This window comes from Phaethon aethereus (assembly GCF_964289735.1).
Source record: "Phaethon aethereus genome assembly, chromosome: 4".
NCBI lineage: Eukaryota > Metazoa > Chordata > Aves > Phaethontiformes > Phaethontidae > Phaethon > Phaethon aethereus.
Genome location: NC_138578.1, coordinates 29,462,740 through 29,481,563, shown reverse-complemented (window position 1 = coordinate 29,481,563; position 18,824 = coordinate 29,462,740). Strand labels below are relative to the sequence as shown.

General features: G+C 37.0%; 1 protein-coding gene across 1 annotated transcript in view; it reads left to right on the top strand.

The window, feature by feature from the left end:
• The window catches only part of BANK1 (B cell scaffold protein with ankyrin repeats 1), a gene marked incomplete at both ends in the record, with an annotated part of 148,696 nt that overhangs the window by 63,858 nt on the left and 66,014 nt on the right, over window positions 1–18,824 (top strand). Inside the window, one exon of the mRNA XM_081998878.1 lies at window positions 2,897–3,093. Within this exon, the coding sequence (XP_081855004.1) occupies window positions 2,897–3,093 (197 nt within the window). The remainder of the gene's footprint in view (window positions 1–2,896; window positions 3,094–18,824) is intronic.

Here is an 18,824-nt window from a genome sequence, read left to right as displayed (position 1 = left end):
CTTGAATTAAATTAGGAGATAGGTTACAATAATTTTGTAATCCCAATACAACTTATGTTATTTATCCTCTCTGGACTTGGGGCCTTTTGATGGCACTCTTGTCTGTTGCACCTGTTTTAATCATAGGGTGGAAATTCATACTGTGAAAGTAAGTAATTTAAGTTACTCCATGAACAGAAGTTTCCCGTTTATGCTCATTCTTGAAGTGGTTGCTGTGAAAAGATAGAAAAGATGAAATTATTTATAATGACTGTCAGTAGATTTATGTCTCAAGCAAGATTGGTATCCTGGAATTAACACTTCAATAATTAAGTCTTTAGATTTAACGTACTTCCAAGAAAATAATGTAATCCTTGTAGCTTCTTTGGTCAGAGATGTAATATTGATGCTAGGATTGATATGTGTTGGAAATTGCCTTTCAATCTAGAGATCTCATTGGGTGTTGTACAAAAAGAAAATCTGCTGCTGAATAAAATAGTCCTGCTTGTATCTGCACATATGTATGGAATTTGTTGCATTGTTGCACAAAGTTGCTGACTGAACTGTTGGTATGTAGCAATGGTGGCTTCTGCTATAGTCATAACTAGAACCAACATTTTGAGGCTGTATGATTTTATAACAAAGCTCGTGTAGCCCAAATATTTGTGAAGGCATACAGGTCAGATGGAATACTCATGCTCAAAATAATAAACAAATGAAACTATTTCCATCTCCTATTCTTGGTGAAAGTGCTATAATATTGTTTATGTGGTGTTAAAAACATTTGTTTCATTTAGGCCTTTTTTGAGTATTATGGAAAAGCTCTCACTACCAGTGCTGCTGTTAAAGTTTTCATACCTTAAGACAACCTTTTTTCTGCTTACTGCAGGGGGTAATAGAAAAAAACATTAGTTTTAGGAAATTGATTTCTTGATTATTACCATCCTCTGTGGCTGGCTATTTAATATTAGTGATGTAGTCTCCTGTGATGTTCAAAGTATGCAAGTGTAGCAGTCCTGCTTGAATATCAAACCTAGCTAGGGAAGAGTTGAGTGGTGACCAGAAAAAACACCTCAATTTCAAAGGAACTGAAGGGATTTTGGAGTTGGTTCTGAGGCACCTCTGTTTTGTGTTACTTTGAAAACTGAGATACAAGCCTAGAACAGTAGTGTGCAATTTTTCAGTCCTGTAGTAGTAGAGGGTGTAATCGTGATGCCAAAACACAATTTCTCTGGGTACTTTGAGAACTAGAAGCAGGTTAATGTGTTGACTCTACCAAATGAATTAATAGAAATTGTAATAAATAAATTTTCTATAATGTGAAGTCTTGCTTTATAGATTCTTGTAGTTTTTTGTAAGAGTCAGCAAACTTGATCAAGTCAGTAATTGATTGGGCATAGATGAATAACTGGCCAAAACGAGGAGCCAGACACTTGGTAAAAAAACTTATGCTAGTGATACAAAGTATTCAGGGCAGTAAGGAGGAGGGCTAGTAGGGGAAAAAAATGGGAGAAAGGCCTTGGGAGATGGAGTAATTATGCAGTAAAATGTCAGATGATAGTCACTGTAGGTAAAAACAAAGTGATGCAAGTGGCAAAAGCAGTTTTATGTTGTCACACAAGATGAGAGCCTTTGAGCAGGGTATTGGCACTGAGGAATAAGACCATGCAGTTCTGTGATAACATCAACTTGTTGCTAGGCAGCAGATCAAAAAGCAGATGAAATTCCAGGAATTATTACAAAAGAAATAGAGGGTAAAACAGGACATAATTATGACAATGCATAAATTACATGGCTCACCCACAAGTTGAGTATCATGTGCATCTCAAAATAGTTACCTTAAAGCTGGAAAAGATTTGGACAAGAGCAGCGGGGGTGATGGAGTTGATTCTCTATAAGGCACAATTAATTAGACTGGAGCTCTTCAAGAAAGAAATTCTGGGAATGAGTAAATCATGAGAAGTGCAGAGAAGGCAGACAGGGTTAGAGAATAAGATGAATTAGGGACCATCAATTGAACCTAGCAGGAGCCAGGCTCAATGTAAACTAGAGGAAGCACTTCTTCACACAGTGGGTAAGTAAAGACACTGCCAAAAGACCCTGAGGGTGCAAAAAGTCGATGGTGCCTGGGCAGGCTAGATGCATACTTGGAAAAGACATACACTACAATGCTGATATGTAGACAAATCACTACACAAGAAACCATGTGTGATTAGGAAGTAAAGTATGAAGGCAGAGAGAAATATTGTTTATGGTCCATTTTTTTGTTTTGTTGTTGTATGTAACTTGTGGCCACTCATAGACTTAGAATACAGGACTATGCTGAAATGATAAACTGACTTATGTTTAGCTTTGTCCCAGTCCTCCAAGGTGAAAAATAAATTTAGGATTGGAATCCTAAAAACCTTTGTCTGATACATTCATGTTCAAATTCTCTAATTTGTTTCATTACAGGGACAAGCAAATTTTTGCAACTCTCTGGTAGTCATGTGAATTTTCAGAAAGGTCTTTTAATATGAAAACATAGCACCATAAACCTGTAAAAACGTCCCATCCAAATGTCTCAAAATAAAAATACTCCTAAAGTGTTAAATGATATACACCTAAGCAAAAGCATGTTTTGGCTGTAGAATTTTCTTCCCCTTGCAAGAAAACATACTTCTCAATAGAACTACAGTGCTTTAAAATTTCTCTGTCAGAAAAAAAAGAGATTTCTTAGTTATGCTGAAGGCTCCTTTATTAAAATATGTATGTGAATATATGTAAAATATATGTATGAATTGTTCTTTGGATGCCAGTTCTGTATTGGCAGTTTGATAACTGATTCTGTAGCACAAATATTCAAAGGACTTTTGTAAAAGAAGGTGTTCTGTAAAAGCAGAACTGTTCTTTATGAAAACTTTTTTTCCATATACAGATAGCTATTTGGAAGAATATCCTACTCTCCTTCACTGTGCAGCCAGATTTGGATTAAAGAACCTTGCAACATTTCTGCTCAATTGTCCTGAGGCCATACAGGCTTGCAAAATAACCAACAAATATGGAGATGATCCAGCAAGTATCGCTGAGAAGCATGGGCACGGGGAACTAAGAAAATTAATCAAAGAATCATCAGTAAGTCCATATGCTTTTTCATATGTCATCCATAACCAGGGGACTGTGATGATGAATTACTGAGATCCCACAGTATCTTCTCTTGTAAAGCCTAATATGTTGTAGTCCTTATGTGTGAAAATATTATTATACTCCTCCTGTCACAGAAAGAGGGGTCAAAACAGGGTACAGCCACTTTCTTTGTGCACTGTCATGGTGGAGATAGGAGTTTTTGCCCTGCTTGAATTTTAGGCATGTAATGGAAGGAGAATAGTGAATCATGAGTACCTCATGTGGCCTAGCTAGATTGGTGCTTTCAGCACCCAAACAATGGTTATTTTGTAAGTAGTCCAGCCCAACTGTTTAGAGTAGGCTATGAACACTACTTTAAAAGTGACTCTGAACTCTCTTAGCATTGCTACTCTTCAGCATTCAACAAAGAGTGGTTGCCCTGCCTTGGCTGTCCACTGTGAAGGAACGCTGAATTTTACCACTCTTTGTTAGATGGAGTAAATCTTTCTTCAGCTAGGTATGCAGGAGGGGTTTTGGGCAATAGTTGCCTTTCCACATGAAAGATAATAATAGAATAAAGGTCTGTGCACAGTTCTAGCACGCAAACTATTGCCAATAAAATCTAACAGAATTGGCAGTATAAAAAGCAATATACTGTAGTAACATTTGAGAGCTTTAACCTATTTTAAGTCTTTATTGTGCTAATTATAATATGAGCAAATATGATAATTCTTGCCCTAGAGGTTTTAAAGACTAGAGAACAAATCAGGAAAATCATTTATCAAAAGAAAGACAGGATGTGAATGTTGGCATATGGAAGCCTATGTTGTGAAGACCTGTCACAGCTTTGCTGATGGTATGATTTTTTTTTTATTATTTTTGTGTTGGACTCCATGTTCATAGACAAATGGTAACAACAGACATGTAGGAGGAGAAAATACAAGGAGTGAGAAAGCCAGAAGTTTCACTTTCCTGTTAACCAATCATCTTGATGTAACCATGGTTAGACATAAGACCAACGATGGCATTTGAAGAAATATAATAGCTCTGTAGATTATGTGAGGGAGAATGTTTTGCATGACTAAGGAGAAAAATGCAAGAAACCGAAGGCTAGCTTAATGTAGAAAGAGCCATCATAAGGAACGGAAACACTGGCTGACTGAGGTTAGTTATTAAAATTCTAGAGCCAAGGACATAGGGATTGGTAAAGTTTTTCCTTTGATACAGTTGGCATCTAATGTAAAGGTGAAGGAGAGGCATTGGGAAAACTGAAGACAAGTATACTGTGATCAGTGTTGAATGATGAAGATGGCTTTAGCAGTGTTTTATGAGTGAATTTTTTTTTATTCCAGTGAATTCAAGAGAAAGAAAATTGCAGACTCTAGAACCTGAAAGTAAGATATTTTGGCAGTGGTCAAGGAGCTGAATGAGAATATATTGTTTAACTTTTTTCGTTGTTGTTGAACAGCTATCAATACAGGCTCTGAAAACACTGAGGGTGGGACAATATCTGCAAAGTAGGTATTTCTCCTTTTCTAATACTGTTAAGGAAAGCTCATACCTAATTGAGGAAGTATTCTGGTGTCTTTTCTGAAGTGACGGAATATTTCCTTGCATTTACTGGGTAACGAATCTGATCACATCTCAAAAGCACTGAAGAGCTTTTTCTATTGATAGAGTCCAAAGGGGTGTTGTACTACAGAGATGATGCTTTTACCTCAGTTTCTGATACTATAGTTGAAATCAAATTTATTTTTTATACTAGTGTTGTAGAAACTCACCCCCTGCACTTCAGATGTGTCTTTGTTGTGCACCCTACATGGGACTGGAGGCTTCAGAAAATGGCTAATTTTCTTTTTGTCCATAGAAATGCACTTATATTCAACCTCATGCTATAGTTTGAGGCTTCTGTAAGAGGAGAAGTACACATGGTACAGGCAGACTACAACCAATATGCATCGAGAGAGTATGTTGCTTTTCTATAGTCTTTTTACGTTTTGGTAGACTTTGTCAGTGACAGAAGGCAGTGTTTGTGAGAGTGATAGATTTCACTCTAAAAAGCATGCAAAGCATGTAATTACCTCTTTCTTAGTAGGATTATTAATTGCCCTAATAAAGTCTCAGTATAAAATTATCAATCTAAAACATGGATTTACAATGCTAGCTCTGACTTTATACAATGTAATTTTTCATTAAAATCGTTCCTTCATGGTACATATCTGCTATTGTTTGCACATAAAGAGTTGTTAACTCACATAACTTTTGTTAAAAGTTGCTCTCTGCTCATAATGACTGCTGCCCCAAGTGCAAGTGCTTACACCAGCACTGAAGTAAAAAACAACTCTACTACCATTGTAAGCATGTGTAGTCTGGTTAGGGCATGCAATCGTACTACCCATTTTCAGTTGATTTGAATGGCGTGGCTTACTAATGCAACACAAGTAAAAACTGGAATATGTTTCAGGTCTGCCAAATGTGTAATACGGTATTTTAGAAATGTTAACTCCAACCGCTGGAAGAAAAATGGCTTATTTGTGTCCCCTGTAATAGTGCACTTAAGAACACAAACGCTTACTGTACTTCTGTAATTGATGGGAATGTGGAAAAGAAATATTTGCATGGCTCTGAGCCAAGCAGAATTTAGTTTAACCATGTTCCAGGAACTTCCTGTTACAGCTGGAGTATTGAAATTGCTTGTTACTACAATAGAAGTACTTTTGTACTTGGCATACCTCTCGCTGTTTTAAAATTGTTACCTGTGTTTTGCCATTCCTTTAAGGAATAGCCACAAAATATGCACAGTAATTCATCACTTTTATCTTAAAGAGCAATAGGATTCCAGAAAAATGAGTGTATTAAAACATATGTTCAAGTTGTCCAAAATCCTGGAAAGAGTCTTTCAATTGCCTTTGTGCTGAAGAATCCTTAGGGGAGTAAGAATTCCCTGAGATGGTTAGAGAGAGAGCAGCAAAAGAAGTGGGAACACTGCAGCTGCTATATCTACCTTCAAGCCCTGGACTCTGCTGTGCAACTCTCTTTAGTGGCTGGTGTGCAGATCTGTGCTCAGGGCTTTTTGGTGATGCAGCTTTTCTGGTAAGACCCTTCAGCTCCCATGTCCAGCAGGCTTGCTGGGAGGGTGCTCAGGGCTCTGTTGGCAAGAGTGAGCTGTAGGAGCTGGCTAACTTGCACATGGGGTCATCTGTATGGCACAAGTTTCCTGTCCTTGTTTAAGGGGAAAACCTCTTTTCTGAACTGGACACTGGCAGTGTTGATATGGGGAGTGTTACAGCCACAGAAGGCGGATCTGGAGTGACTGCTGGGCATGCTCGGAGCTGATCTCCTGATTTATGTCAAAACAAAGCACAAGGGAAGGATCACATAACATGTGGTATGCTTCTGTTGATACAGCTGTATGAATGGTGGGGAGAAAGAGCTTTTCCCCCTTTTAGTACTATTGTTATATGCAAGGTCATTAAGTGCTAAAACATCACACCCTTTAAGAACCTGTATAAATGTGTGCTTCCACAAGTGGTAGTGTAGTGTCTGCCTTTGTCAGAAATTCTGCATTTCAAACACTCCTTGAAGTTGTCTCCTTTGCACTGAGGGAACACTGCAAGACTTGATCCATTTGTGTTAAAGGTACTAAATTGATGGAGCTGTCCCTAAAAGAGTCTTTAATGGAGATTATGATAAAGCTCAGTTTCAAATGTGCCAGCAGTTTATAAAGCAAGTTGTGTTTTTCTTGCGTTTTAGCACAAAGCCACCTAAATGGACATTAATTTCCAATTTCTACATGTTTCATTATAGTTTAGATGAAGTAATTCCCTCTTCTGTAGCATGGAAGAGGGATATCACTTAACATTCTGCAATAACATTGTGAATTGTTACTTTGTCTTGTGATTTTATTTCTCTATAGAACCAAGTACTTGAATATTTTCTATAACTGCTTTTAGGTTGAACTGCTTGAATCAAGTGTGTGAATTTAAAACTAGTGAGAGACAGACAGGGGGAATTTTGGCAGGAATCCTTATCTCAGAGTATCTGAACAGGGGAAATGATGAGCCTTTTGAGTTTAGTTGATGCAGCTGATGGCTTAGACTCAGTCAGAAAGTGTAAAGTACTTTTGCTTTCCGTTAGCTACAGCCTCAAAACATATCTGGGGTCAGTTGTTACAGTACCCGTGGTAGGTAGTACCTTGTTAAGCCACAGTAGTTTGCTAGGATATCCGGGCCCTATTTCAGATGTTTGTCTCTTGCATATGCTCTGTCCCTGAAGGCTGCTTTGACACCAGCTTGTTCTCATCACCAGCTGTGGTCTTTTAAGCCTACGTAAAAGTTCTGCCTCCAGAAAATAAAGAAATCACTTAGATGAAGTTCTTACCCAGTACACAAAGAAAGACTTTTTAAAAAAATAGGTGAGAGAACTTTTCTAAGCATTAAGTGACTAATGAGGGGAGTATGTTCAATTTGTGACCTAACCATTTAAAATTGGAGGTCACTCTGATAGCCAGTTTAGGCATCTATGCTTTGGTATGGGTGTAATTTTTTTGTTCCAGCACTTTTGGTTGCTAGTTTCTCCTTTCCTTAACAAAGAACAGTGTTGCTGAATGTGTCATAGTCGGGAAGATTACTCTGTTCTACTTGTAGTATACATCACAGTTGCTAAGAAAAATACAATTCAGAAAGTGTTTTATTGGTTGTTTAATGAAAATAAGTTCTGATTGTTGGCTTTGGCCTTTAAAGCAGATTCCTAGGGGGTTACATAAATGTTATTTAAATATAAAAATTGAAATAATCATTTCACATTGCCACCGCACAGTTGAGACAGCACAAATTCTTCTTTAGTTTTAAAATGTCGTCTAAAATTTTGGAATTGATTGCCTGAAATCTTAAGGCAAAAAATGCAGGTTAATTGAGCTTTTTTAACCTGCCGAAGATCTGTGGCCAGGCTTGTGATAATCCACATCAGAACAGCAGACTGATGGAAGAGTCTTCTTCCTCTGCCACCAGCAAAACTCTGTCTGGATTTCTTGTTTAGTATAATTTTCTGTCTGCCCGCTTCCAGCATCCCTTAGGCAGCTATTGAAAATATAATAGATATTTAATTCTGTACATATTGGTGAAGTTCCTTTAGAATTGCATAGATTGAGACAGTGCCTTTCACAAGAAGCTTGTTTTTTTCCAGAAGGGTGAGTTACATCAATTCCTTTCTAATTCGGTTGCAGTACATCCTGCAAAGTCTAGATCCATAGTTAATGAGTTCACTGCTGTTAGCAGTTCTCTCAATAGCAGAGAGAAACATAATCATACAGGTGGTCATAATTTTCACTCAGAGCCTGTTTTATGGAAGGCATATGTTTTAGATAAGTTGGAGGGGGGAAGTTTTTGTTTCTGAAATGCCAAGCTATATTTTTATAAACCTCTCCCCTCTGTCTTATTTTGAAGTGAATGGTTGAACCAGAATACAGAATTTCTTCAAGTGTCTTCAACTTGATGAAATAGAAAAGAAACTTCAAACACAGTGTATTGTGGAAATTGAGGGTACTTTTTTCCTCAGTTGTTTCATGTGAAAAGAGTCTTACCTGGCTTTGCAGCTACTATCACCAAATGACAATAAGTTTTTGGACGGCAGGAATCCTTTCAAAAAGGATTCTCATGATTTGCTAGGGAGTTCTAGGAGCTCATCAGGAATCAGCTTTTTTGAACACAGAACTATTATTCTTACATTCATGTTAAGCATTGTGTTTCTGTAAAAGGCTATATGATATGGCAGAGCTCCCCAGCATAAAACTATTATATTTTTAAACCTAGTTGCAATACCTTCCTGAGATAGTAATTTTCTGCTGGGGAAGGACCACGTGTAGAATGATGAAGTGGATACATATTAAAGAATCTTAAATGAAATTAATCTGATTGCTATCAATAGTTGTTTAATTACTTTAAATGCTACTGTAGTATTGCACTGGCTCATAGCTCATTATTTTCAAATAGCTGGAAGAGCATGTGGAAAAGAGGATTAGTCTGGTTTCACGCTAATCCACTAGTGATTCCTCAGTGAAGCCTGCTGGGATTTTAGTCTTGCCACAGTATTGTAATGTTCAGAAATGTTGGTTGTATGCATCTTTTGGTACACTGGAAGTTCCTTAACTAAAATGAATAAGTGAATGTATTCTTTGATACTTTTTTTAGTGACTGGATATTCACAAATTGAGTTCTTAAACTTCTTGAGGAACTGGAGCTGTTGTGTCAGCTTCCACCAGCTGATATGGAAATGCTATCCTATGATTTCCATCAGATGTTTGTTCACTGAGTTCTCTTTCTTTTCTAAAATTGCTTGTGGGGAGGCTTCCCGTTATCAGTGCTTGGTGTCTTATGTTTAAGACTTGTTTTGGGGAGTTCATTATTTTGATTTTTACTGGCTGAACAAGGTTTCCCTCTTTCACATGTTCTTGGAGGGACATGCTTCCTGTAGTAATAACTTGCTGGCACATAGTGCCTTTTGAGGTCAGACAATTTACATTTTAATGAAGAGATAAGGTATAGACTGAGCATGGAAAAGCTTGGCTTTAAGGAGAAAAGGCTAGATTTCTCATTTTTAAAAAAATCACAGTCATTACACTAAACACATTTTTAAAGTTTCTGTGTAGACTTTTATTCAGGCTAGAACCTTGCACCTTAACTGTGATTAAATCTTCTGTCATAACTATGCAATTGAGTACAACCTTCTTGCAAAAAGAATGATAAATGGAACTGCAGATTTGGAAACCTTACTTCTGTATGAGATGTTTTTTGAAATTTGTGTGTAATTTAAAATGAACTAGAATGGTTTTTCCAAAGAAAATGGTATTTTGTCCCATCTTTTGATATTTTGTAACTGTAGCAGTGACACAGTGCAAGTCAGTAACTTGCAATTCACCATTTAAAAAAAAATTCCACAATTTTTAAGGGAAACTTGAATACTAATGGAATTTCAGGCAAAATGCTTGTGAATTCGAAGCAGTGAAAATGAAAAAGGGTTCTGTAATGATACTTCTGTTCTTAAATGTATTTAGGAGTGTAAAATAATGATACTTCTGTTCTTAAATGTATTTAGGAGTGTAAAACCAAGATATTTCCAGAGGTCCTTCCAACTGGCTTGTTGACAGGGCAACATCAGCAAAGATATCTAGGTAAGGGACTTTTGGGGAAGGTGGGATGGGTAGTGTCCAGTTTTTCAGAAGTAGTATTTAGGCTGAAAAGAATCATTCGTATTCATTTGCATTGTTAGGCTCTGAATTTGTTTGAACATGTGAAAAACACTTGGCTAAGCTGTTTTTTTAAGGAAAAATGCAAATACAATACTTTACAGAAGTGAGAGAAAATAAAAGTGGCCAGGTTATGTTGTTGTAGAAATCAATGGGATGCCTATGTCAAATCTGCACTCCGCATCTTTAAAGAAGTGTGGAAATAAGTACGTTCAGGTAGATAAAGACTCTACACTAGCCTAAGGAGGTGTTTAAAAGGTATAACCTGTCTCATGGTACAGGAACAAACACATTTGACATGAAATACTGTTCTGTATAAGATGTCATTTCTCTATTCAGCTAGTTAAGATACCACTGAAGCTACAAACATGGGAAAGACCAACAGACTAGAGATTTTTGTGGATTTTGAGAACCTTTAGTCACTACATAGTATGTAGTTTTCATCACGAGGACATGAATCCTCTACCCGAGTTACCAATCAGTTGCCTCATTGCCTTAACCAATGAGGTTAAGGAAGAACTTTTCCCATGGAGAAGCTACCCGATAGTTGTCCATTAAAACAATTGTTCCTTGCACTTTCTATCAACTTTTCTGCACTGACTGTTCCAATAACTGTATTATTAGGTGAGAAGGTTGCCTCTCTATTTCTTCTTCCTCAAATACAGACATCTCAGAAGCCCTTACAATGCAAAGGAAAAAGTGAAATGATCTAAAATCATCTGCTTAGCTCCAGGTTTACTACAGGAAGAAGGATTGCTGGGGCATTCCAAGGGAAAGTCTAGAAGCAATTTTTGGATCTTGCCTCTGTCAATTGAAGCAATTTAAAGGTATATGTATAACTGTCAAAAAGCAGGTTTACCTTGATATGCTCTTAGTGAGACTATTTGGAGCATGCCCTTTGGCTGCCTCTCAATGATCTGTAAGGAATCAAACATCTGTCATAACTTTCAAGCTGTTGAGCACAAAGAAAGATAGCATATCAACAATGCCTTTCTCCAGCCCCTCAGAAGGGAAAAAACAGAAACAAAAAAAACCACAGAGCGAAACTGTAATAAGGGGTTTTCAGCTTCATGGAGTAAAATGAAGGAAAATTAGGAGAGTTAAGGAGCTGTTAAAGTTATTGTGGTAAATATAACCTGTGAGCCAAAACCACCTACCTTTTGAGTGACGTGAGGTCTGAAGGGGGCTTTTTGATCTCAAAGCCCTAAGAAAAATCAGGTGGAGAAGCAAGAATTAATGAGTAAAGCTAGGTAAGAGGCTTGCCATGTCTGCAGCAATCTGAAGGTTCAGAGCTCTGTACAGATCTAATAGTGACTTACCAGACTTTTTCAGCTGTAATTTATTGCTTAATTAGAAAAATTGTCTTTAGGCTCTACATCAATAGAATGAGCATTAAGGAAAGCCATTTCTCAAAGTTACCAAGCCCATTATATGGAATCTGCTTAAGAAAATCCATTTCTGCCCTGCATAGTGTTAGTTCTGTTTAACACAGCCATGCATGGTCTCAATTTATAATTCTGAGGACCCTGCACAGAAGGCACTCTCTTTATTTTGCCTTCTATTCTTCCCTCCCCCATATATTGTTTTCCAATAAATGATTCAGTATTTCATTGCCAGGACTCTAGGATGTCTAGTAATAATCTTATCCTTTTCTTACGTTTGATGCAAACTTAAAAATGGTTTCTGAGTTCCCACACTCTACCAAACTCAAAAGAATATGCAGCGATTGCTATATATATATGTTCACTTTCATGAAGAAAGCCAATATGTTAATAGATTGCTTTATAATACATGTTTAATAACCATCACTATAATTGAAATTGTATTCTGTGTCTCTAACAAACGTGGGCAGCCTTCCTCAAGCCCATAAGCTACGTGCCAGAATCTTCGTAAGGCTGGCAGCAGCAGTGTACGTATGTCAGAGGTTTGGGAGTAGTCCTCAGGCAGAAGTTGTTAATGGTTCTCTATAGCTCTTGCTGTGAGTGTGAGGCGTATAACTGGATCTTAGCACTCTGATGATGGCAGTCTTAGGAGCCACATTGGCTTGATTTTACTTGCTCCTGACGTTTCAGGTTATTTTGCAGTTCCTGTATGGTCTTGGGGTGACCTGGGAGCTCTTCTTGAAATATTAGAGAACTGCTTAAGCCCTGCAGTTCTGAATTGACCTGTGGCCTTCTGAATTCCAGCTGAATACATCTGCTGTTAATAAATACAGCTTTCCGAGAGCCACATGAATGAAAATAGAGAGGAAAGTTTCCTGCCATATGGAATACACTAGCAAGTTCCCTTCAGGCTACCTAGGAAAACACAGAAATCAGTATCTGTATCAGGCATGGAAGTAGTATAACAAGTGTGATTCCTAACTGGGTCACTTAATCAAACCTCCAAATATCTTTAAATAATATATTTCATTAAAAAAAACGCTGCCAGTTGATAGTATGTACTGTGTTACATAAATGGGTCAAACGATTGAACAAAAGTTTCCATGGAGACTTTATATGACTCCAAGGTGCTTTCCAAATTAATTGAAGTCTTGTATTGGAAGGAGAAGAGGTTAAAGGTGACAAAATCTAGGACTGCTGTATAGATCTGCAGTCAATTCTGGCCAGCTGGTCCTAGGGACACCTGTCATTGCCAACAAAATCAGTGAAGTTGTAACTGTAAAAGCTAGTGCTTTTTTATAGATTTCTCCATTCCTCTTTTCTGAAAAGTTAAACAAGACAGACCTAGGTGCAGGCCTGAGCTAATCATGCACATACAGAACAAGGGGAAAAAAACTGCCTTCTGGAAAAATCTAAAATAGATGATTTCAGAATTCTGAAACCAATCATGATTGAATTCGTTAGTGAGAACTGGTCACCTCCTTTTTTCTAGATTAACAATTATAGTTCTTTCTTTTTCTTTTGTGCATATTAATTACACCCATGTAGTGCAAAGATGATATTACTTACTAGTTTTTTAGTAAATTAAATTGCAAAAAGCAAGCGTGTGTATACACTACACTAGGACTGCATTGTGTTGTGCTATGGCTCATGAAATATGATGTGTTTAGTTAGAGCTCGGGCACTCAGTGAAACAGGCTTCTATCAGACCCTTGACTGTGAATCATTACTGAAAAACAAATAATGCACAGTGCCAGGGGCAAAACGCAGCACGTTGTTCAGGCAGCACTTAACTAGGAGGAGTAGTTTAAAGGCTTACTGGAGTTGAAAATCTCCAGAAAGGTGGTAAACAGCTGGGTAGTGTTTTAACAGTGATTCACTCTATATCTGCAAGCAGTAGATGCAAAAAGGGTAGATGATAGAAATGCACGGACAGAGGCTTTAAGCAGCCTTGGAAAAACGCAGAGCTGGTGGGCCGCTCTTGAACAAAAACATCCATTCCACAGAGCAGAAATAACACACCCAGGGCATATATGAACAAAACCACACCTTCACAAGAGCTGAAGTTTTAACTACCTACCACAGTAGTGGTAAGAAAAGTAAAGAGGTTTGGAACAGAAGGTACAGGGATTTGCACTTACTTGGAATTTGTTCTGAACGTTTGTTCTGAGGGAATTATTTCTAATCTGGCTTTTTCCGCCAGCAACTGAAGATCACTGGGCATGAAAATATACTTTAGAAAAAGTATACTGATCTGAGTAGAGATGGAGAAGCTGAAAATTATCATTAAAGTGTCTGGAGTTCTGAGGTACTGTGACTGTGAGCATAAAACTAAGTTTTACTGTTCTCATAAGCATATCGTCAAAACTTTGTGCTTGTGTTTTATGTAACATGGCCACTAGCAAACATAAATGCCATTATACCAAGCAAATGAGAAGGATTTAGTAGGATTCCAAGAATTTTAAAAGATTAATATTGTTTTGAAAAGCTTGTGTTAAGTGAAATGGCTTTGTGTTAAATGAAAAGCCATCATAAATGGCTTTATTGCTGTTGCCTAAGAAGTCCATGAGGACTCAGGGAAAGGCTAGCTATGGATTCATGGTCTGAACACCATATGTGGCAGTCTGATTATAAAGGACAAATTAAAAAACATGTATTGGGTTTGGAGAAAGTGAACTTTGTGATCTGCTGCAAAAAGGGCTATGGAGGGTTTGTGGGTGTTAGTAATGACAACAGTAGTGCAAAGCAACAAAGGTTGCATATTCCCAATTATTAGTATAATGAGAAGTTTTTCTGCTATATAGGTGGGTTTTCTTCTCTTTGTGTAATGGGATGAGACTCGAAACTTTTATACTGGTTTGGGAGAATACTTTATAAAGGGTACAAAAAAATACAAATGCATTTAAGAACAGAAAAATCTGTGGTGGGGAGGCAGAGATATTTTATACTTGCATTGAATGAACCATATGATTGGAGGCACAGCTAAGGCTTTTCATATATGTCAAAAATATAGGCCAGGTCAAGTGGAAGAATTAATTGTTGATAGTTTATGAAGAATTAGCCCCCTAAAGAAAAGCAGACACAGGTTTGTTCATATTGCCAGGGCGAATCGTGTATTCTATATTTTTATTCTCATTTCCCTAAGAGAACTTCAAAAGGTCTTTCAATAGCTTTCACAGCAAATGTAGATAAACTAGTGATTGGATATATCTTATCTTGGTTTTGATGGATAACTATATACTTCACCTAATAATATATGAAAATTGACCATATTTATGTGGGAAAGAGTGGAAGGCTTTGCAATTAGATACAAGTTTAAAAATTTGAGTCCTGCTGTTCATTATTTTTATTGTTAAAAGGCTAGTGAAAAATGGTATTAAAAAGTAGCTATATATGCCAATAGGTTATAGGGTTATACTTGGATCTGTATTAAATACTGTAAGTTGGCAGAATAATGCAAGTGAATCATGGGTTGTCATCTTCTGTAACCAAAAAGATTGTGCTCTTGGTAGCAGAGGTCAGTTGCTGTAAATAGCAATCCTGTGTGGCACCATGTTCTCGTAAGCATATGGTCAAAATTTTGTGCTTGTGGCTAATGTAACGTGGCCACAGCAAAAATAAAAGCCATTATACCAAGGGCTACAGCAACAGAGGCCAGTCAGAACTCAACATGAATTTGTGATCTAGCAGCTCTCTACACAAGACTGTATTTAGAGTGCTCTCAGTGATTGCAGATTTCAATGTTTTCACAAAAAATAGTGGACTATTTCACAGACTAACAGGAGATTACCATAAAAAGCTGAAGCATCAGAGCTGCAGGATCTAACCTATCCAAGAAAAAAAAAATACCTGACAGCAGGGATGTTGACATATTTTAGAAGACTCTGAAATCTACCCACATTTGCAAGGAATCACGTGGAGTATTTAAGTGCTACTAGTTTGTTTAGTTAATAAATTGATTGTAAAAATTTTAATTGCCAAGAACCCCAGCTTCATGATGCTTGTTTGAAATGTTTTCCCTGATTTTTTTTGAGACTTGAGTTCATCATAGCCTCAATACGTTTGTGAGTCATTTTTGATATTCAAAATTGTAATTTGACCTTTCTTTTTGATTTATCTAGTTACAGATATTTCCATTTCTAATACTTCATAGTTGGGAAATTTTATTGTGTTCATTATAATCTAGTTAGCAGTGCAATGTTAATTGAATACTGCTAGTTTGTTTAGATAATGGCTTGAGATTAATTTGCAAATTTTTCTGATTGGAGGAGGTTTTGTGTTAGATTAGTACACAAATTAATGGTCGTATTTGGTACTACATCAAGCTCATAGCATACTGGTATATAGGATAGGAATGTGGTTAAGAATTGTTTCTGGGTGATTTGGGGAGTAAATGCTTCCATGGTTACAGAATTCTTCAATTTTTGGTCTCAGTATTGAGACAAAATGTATATGAACATTCCTCTCTCTAAATTAGTGTCAATAGTGCAATTTAATAAAATTATTCTAGTCTTTGGCTCATAACATTTGCAGTTCTATGTTTTTAGTGAAACATTTTGTAATTTTAAAGATGTTCTTGATTATATCCTTCAAGTGTTGCTTTAGGTGTAATATTCAAATATCAGAATAGCTTGTATGTAAAACTACATGGTGATCTTTCCTAGAGCCCAGACACACAAAACATCATGCATTAAAATGTGGTATTATGAATAAGAACTAGAATTATCTCACATTAGAAAAATCTGCCAGTATTTGTTGTCCTATATATGATGGTTAATTACCAAACTGTATGCTAAATTTTTGTCCCAGGTCCAGCATGTTTTAAGTATTGCATGCTCAGAGTATGCTAACTTTTTTCAAGATTTAAAACTTGAAGTTTATTTGGTAAATATACATATTACACAGATTAGACACACTCTGTTCCCATCACTTTGAAAGATCTGCAGAAATGACTAGAGTTCAGAAATCCCAGTAAAATCATTTGCCCCTGACCTATTAAGCTCCTATTCTGGATATAGAAGAGGGATAGAGACAAATGGCTTGAGTCACAGAGTTTACATGTGTTATTCCACATCTTAGCTGTCTGCAGCTACAGAGAGGAGTGAATGTTGGAGCAGTGCCTGTGAAGCTATTTATTTATAAGAAATGGACCTACAGAATCTCAGCCTTCCTGGTATTTGCAAGCTTCTCAGTCTAGATCTGGCTTTCTGTTACTTCTGTCACAGCTGATCTCTGAAACAGGCTAGAGCCATGTGGGTGTAACATGCCTGACCCAATAAAAAGTCAGTTTCTGTTTGTGATTTTGATCCATTTCTAATTGTAATCACATTTTTTGATGTGGTGCTGATTAGGGATGAGGTGCAATTTCATTACAGGTTTTTCTCATTAACACTAGGATTGTGGATACTCATAAATAAGGAACTTATTCTACCCAAAAGCCAATACCACAGTACTCAAAATCATGATAGTGATGTGTAGCTTTTGAGTAGCGTTTGCAGGAACACAAAATTGTGTGTGCCTCTTGGCATGGTGAATCATCTTTCCCTTGTTCATCCTGTACATGTTGGTTAGGTGTTATTGCTAAGTAAGGTTGGTTTGGCTGAGATGGAAGAGGCCTAAATTTTATTCCTAGAGGAGCTTTAGGTTCTGGGAGAGGCCCTTAATAAATATAATTCCGGGTAATATGATATTTTGTTGAGATCCCAGTTTGTGAAAAAGCTAAGATTTTTTTCCTCTATCTGGCTCTTGAAGATACTTACTTTATCCTTGTCAGTTCTTTTCTTCTGTCTTTTTACTATTACTTTATCTCCATGCACAGGTAACCGGTAAAAAACATTGTAAATATGTCAGGCATCTTTAAACCAGCCTCCCTCTGGGCTTAGTCTTGCACTGTACTTTGCGTGCCGGCTCTTGTAGACTTAATCAGGCTTTGAGAATACTCCGCAAATGGAGTATTAGGCCCCTGAAGCATCATAGGTTCAGTAGATGCCACTAGGCCTTCGGAAAGGAGAAAATGTCCTTCAGGAAAGTTCTTCAGTCCTTCTTCAGGAAAAGCTTCTTTTCCTGACCTTTTTATACAAAAAAAGGCTGGAGTAAGTAAAAGAATTAAATGGAAGCAAAGCAGTATTTAGGTGAGAGTCCTAACATTTGCAAAGCATAGAACAATGTTGAGCAGATGGCAGAACATGGAGATGCCTCTAATCTATGGACTAAGCAACAGGAGGAGAAATTAGTGCAGAAATCTAATACTTATTTTATTAATAATTTCTAAGATGTCAACCAGTTATGCTTCACAGAAGTTATGTATGTTACCTATGTAGAATTTAGACTAATTATCTGGTAATTTTGTTTATTTTGTCATCTTCACACCAAAATTTCTGATAATTTACCCAAAGTTGCTAATGTAATGGAGCTGGATTTGTGGGCATCTACCCAATTGTTTAAAGTTCTGGCAAGTGACAGTGCTACAGGTTGCTCATGATATGACCTTATGTCCTTTGTGCTGAGTGAGTAGGTGATTCTATCCCAGGAAACTCAGTAGATTAAGAATCAAACCCCCAGTTGAATACAAAGTAATGAAAGTTAACTCTGATTATTGGTTTTTTGTTATCTGATTGCTATTTTCATTGCAAACTATTTATTTGATTTTTTTAATGTCTGTTCAGTTTATAGATTTATTCACAGCTACTGTGTTTTGTTATGACTTTGTTCCATAGCTCCAAGCCCTCTATAAACATGTTGTAGTTCAGGTGCTTTCACTGTCATTTCTTCTTTGTCACTTCTTACCACAGTCACAATTACGTTCTTTTTTTCTATTGATCAGGGAAGCACAATGCTAATTAAGCAAAGGATGAATGCCATTGGGGCTGTTGGGTTTTATTTTCTACACAGAAATAATAGGACGGTGTCTTCTAGGGTTAGAGAAGGATAAAGGGAGTACAAGTCAGAAAATTTTGTTGTATCTATATGTGGGGGTTTCATGTATGTGGGCTTTTTCTTTAGTGCTACCTAAATTATGTAAGCTAATAAAATTATGGTGCTTGTATAAGATGCTTTGGTATTAATTATGTATGACATGGATATGTTAAGAGGGTATAAAGCTATTTCAGCCTAGT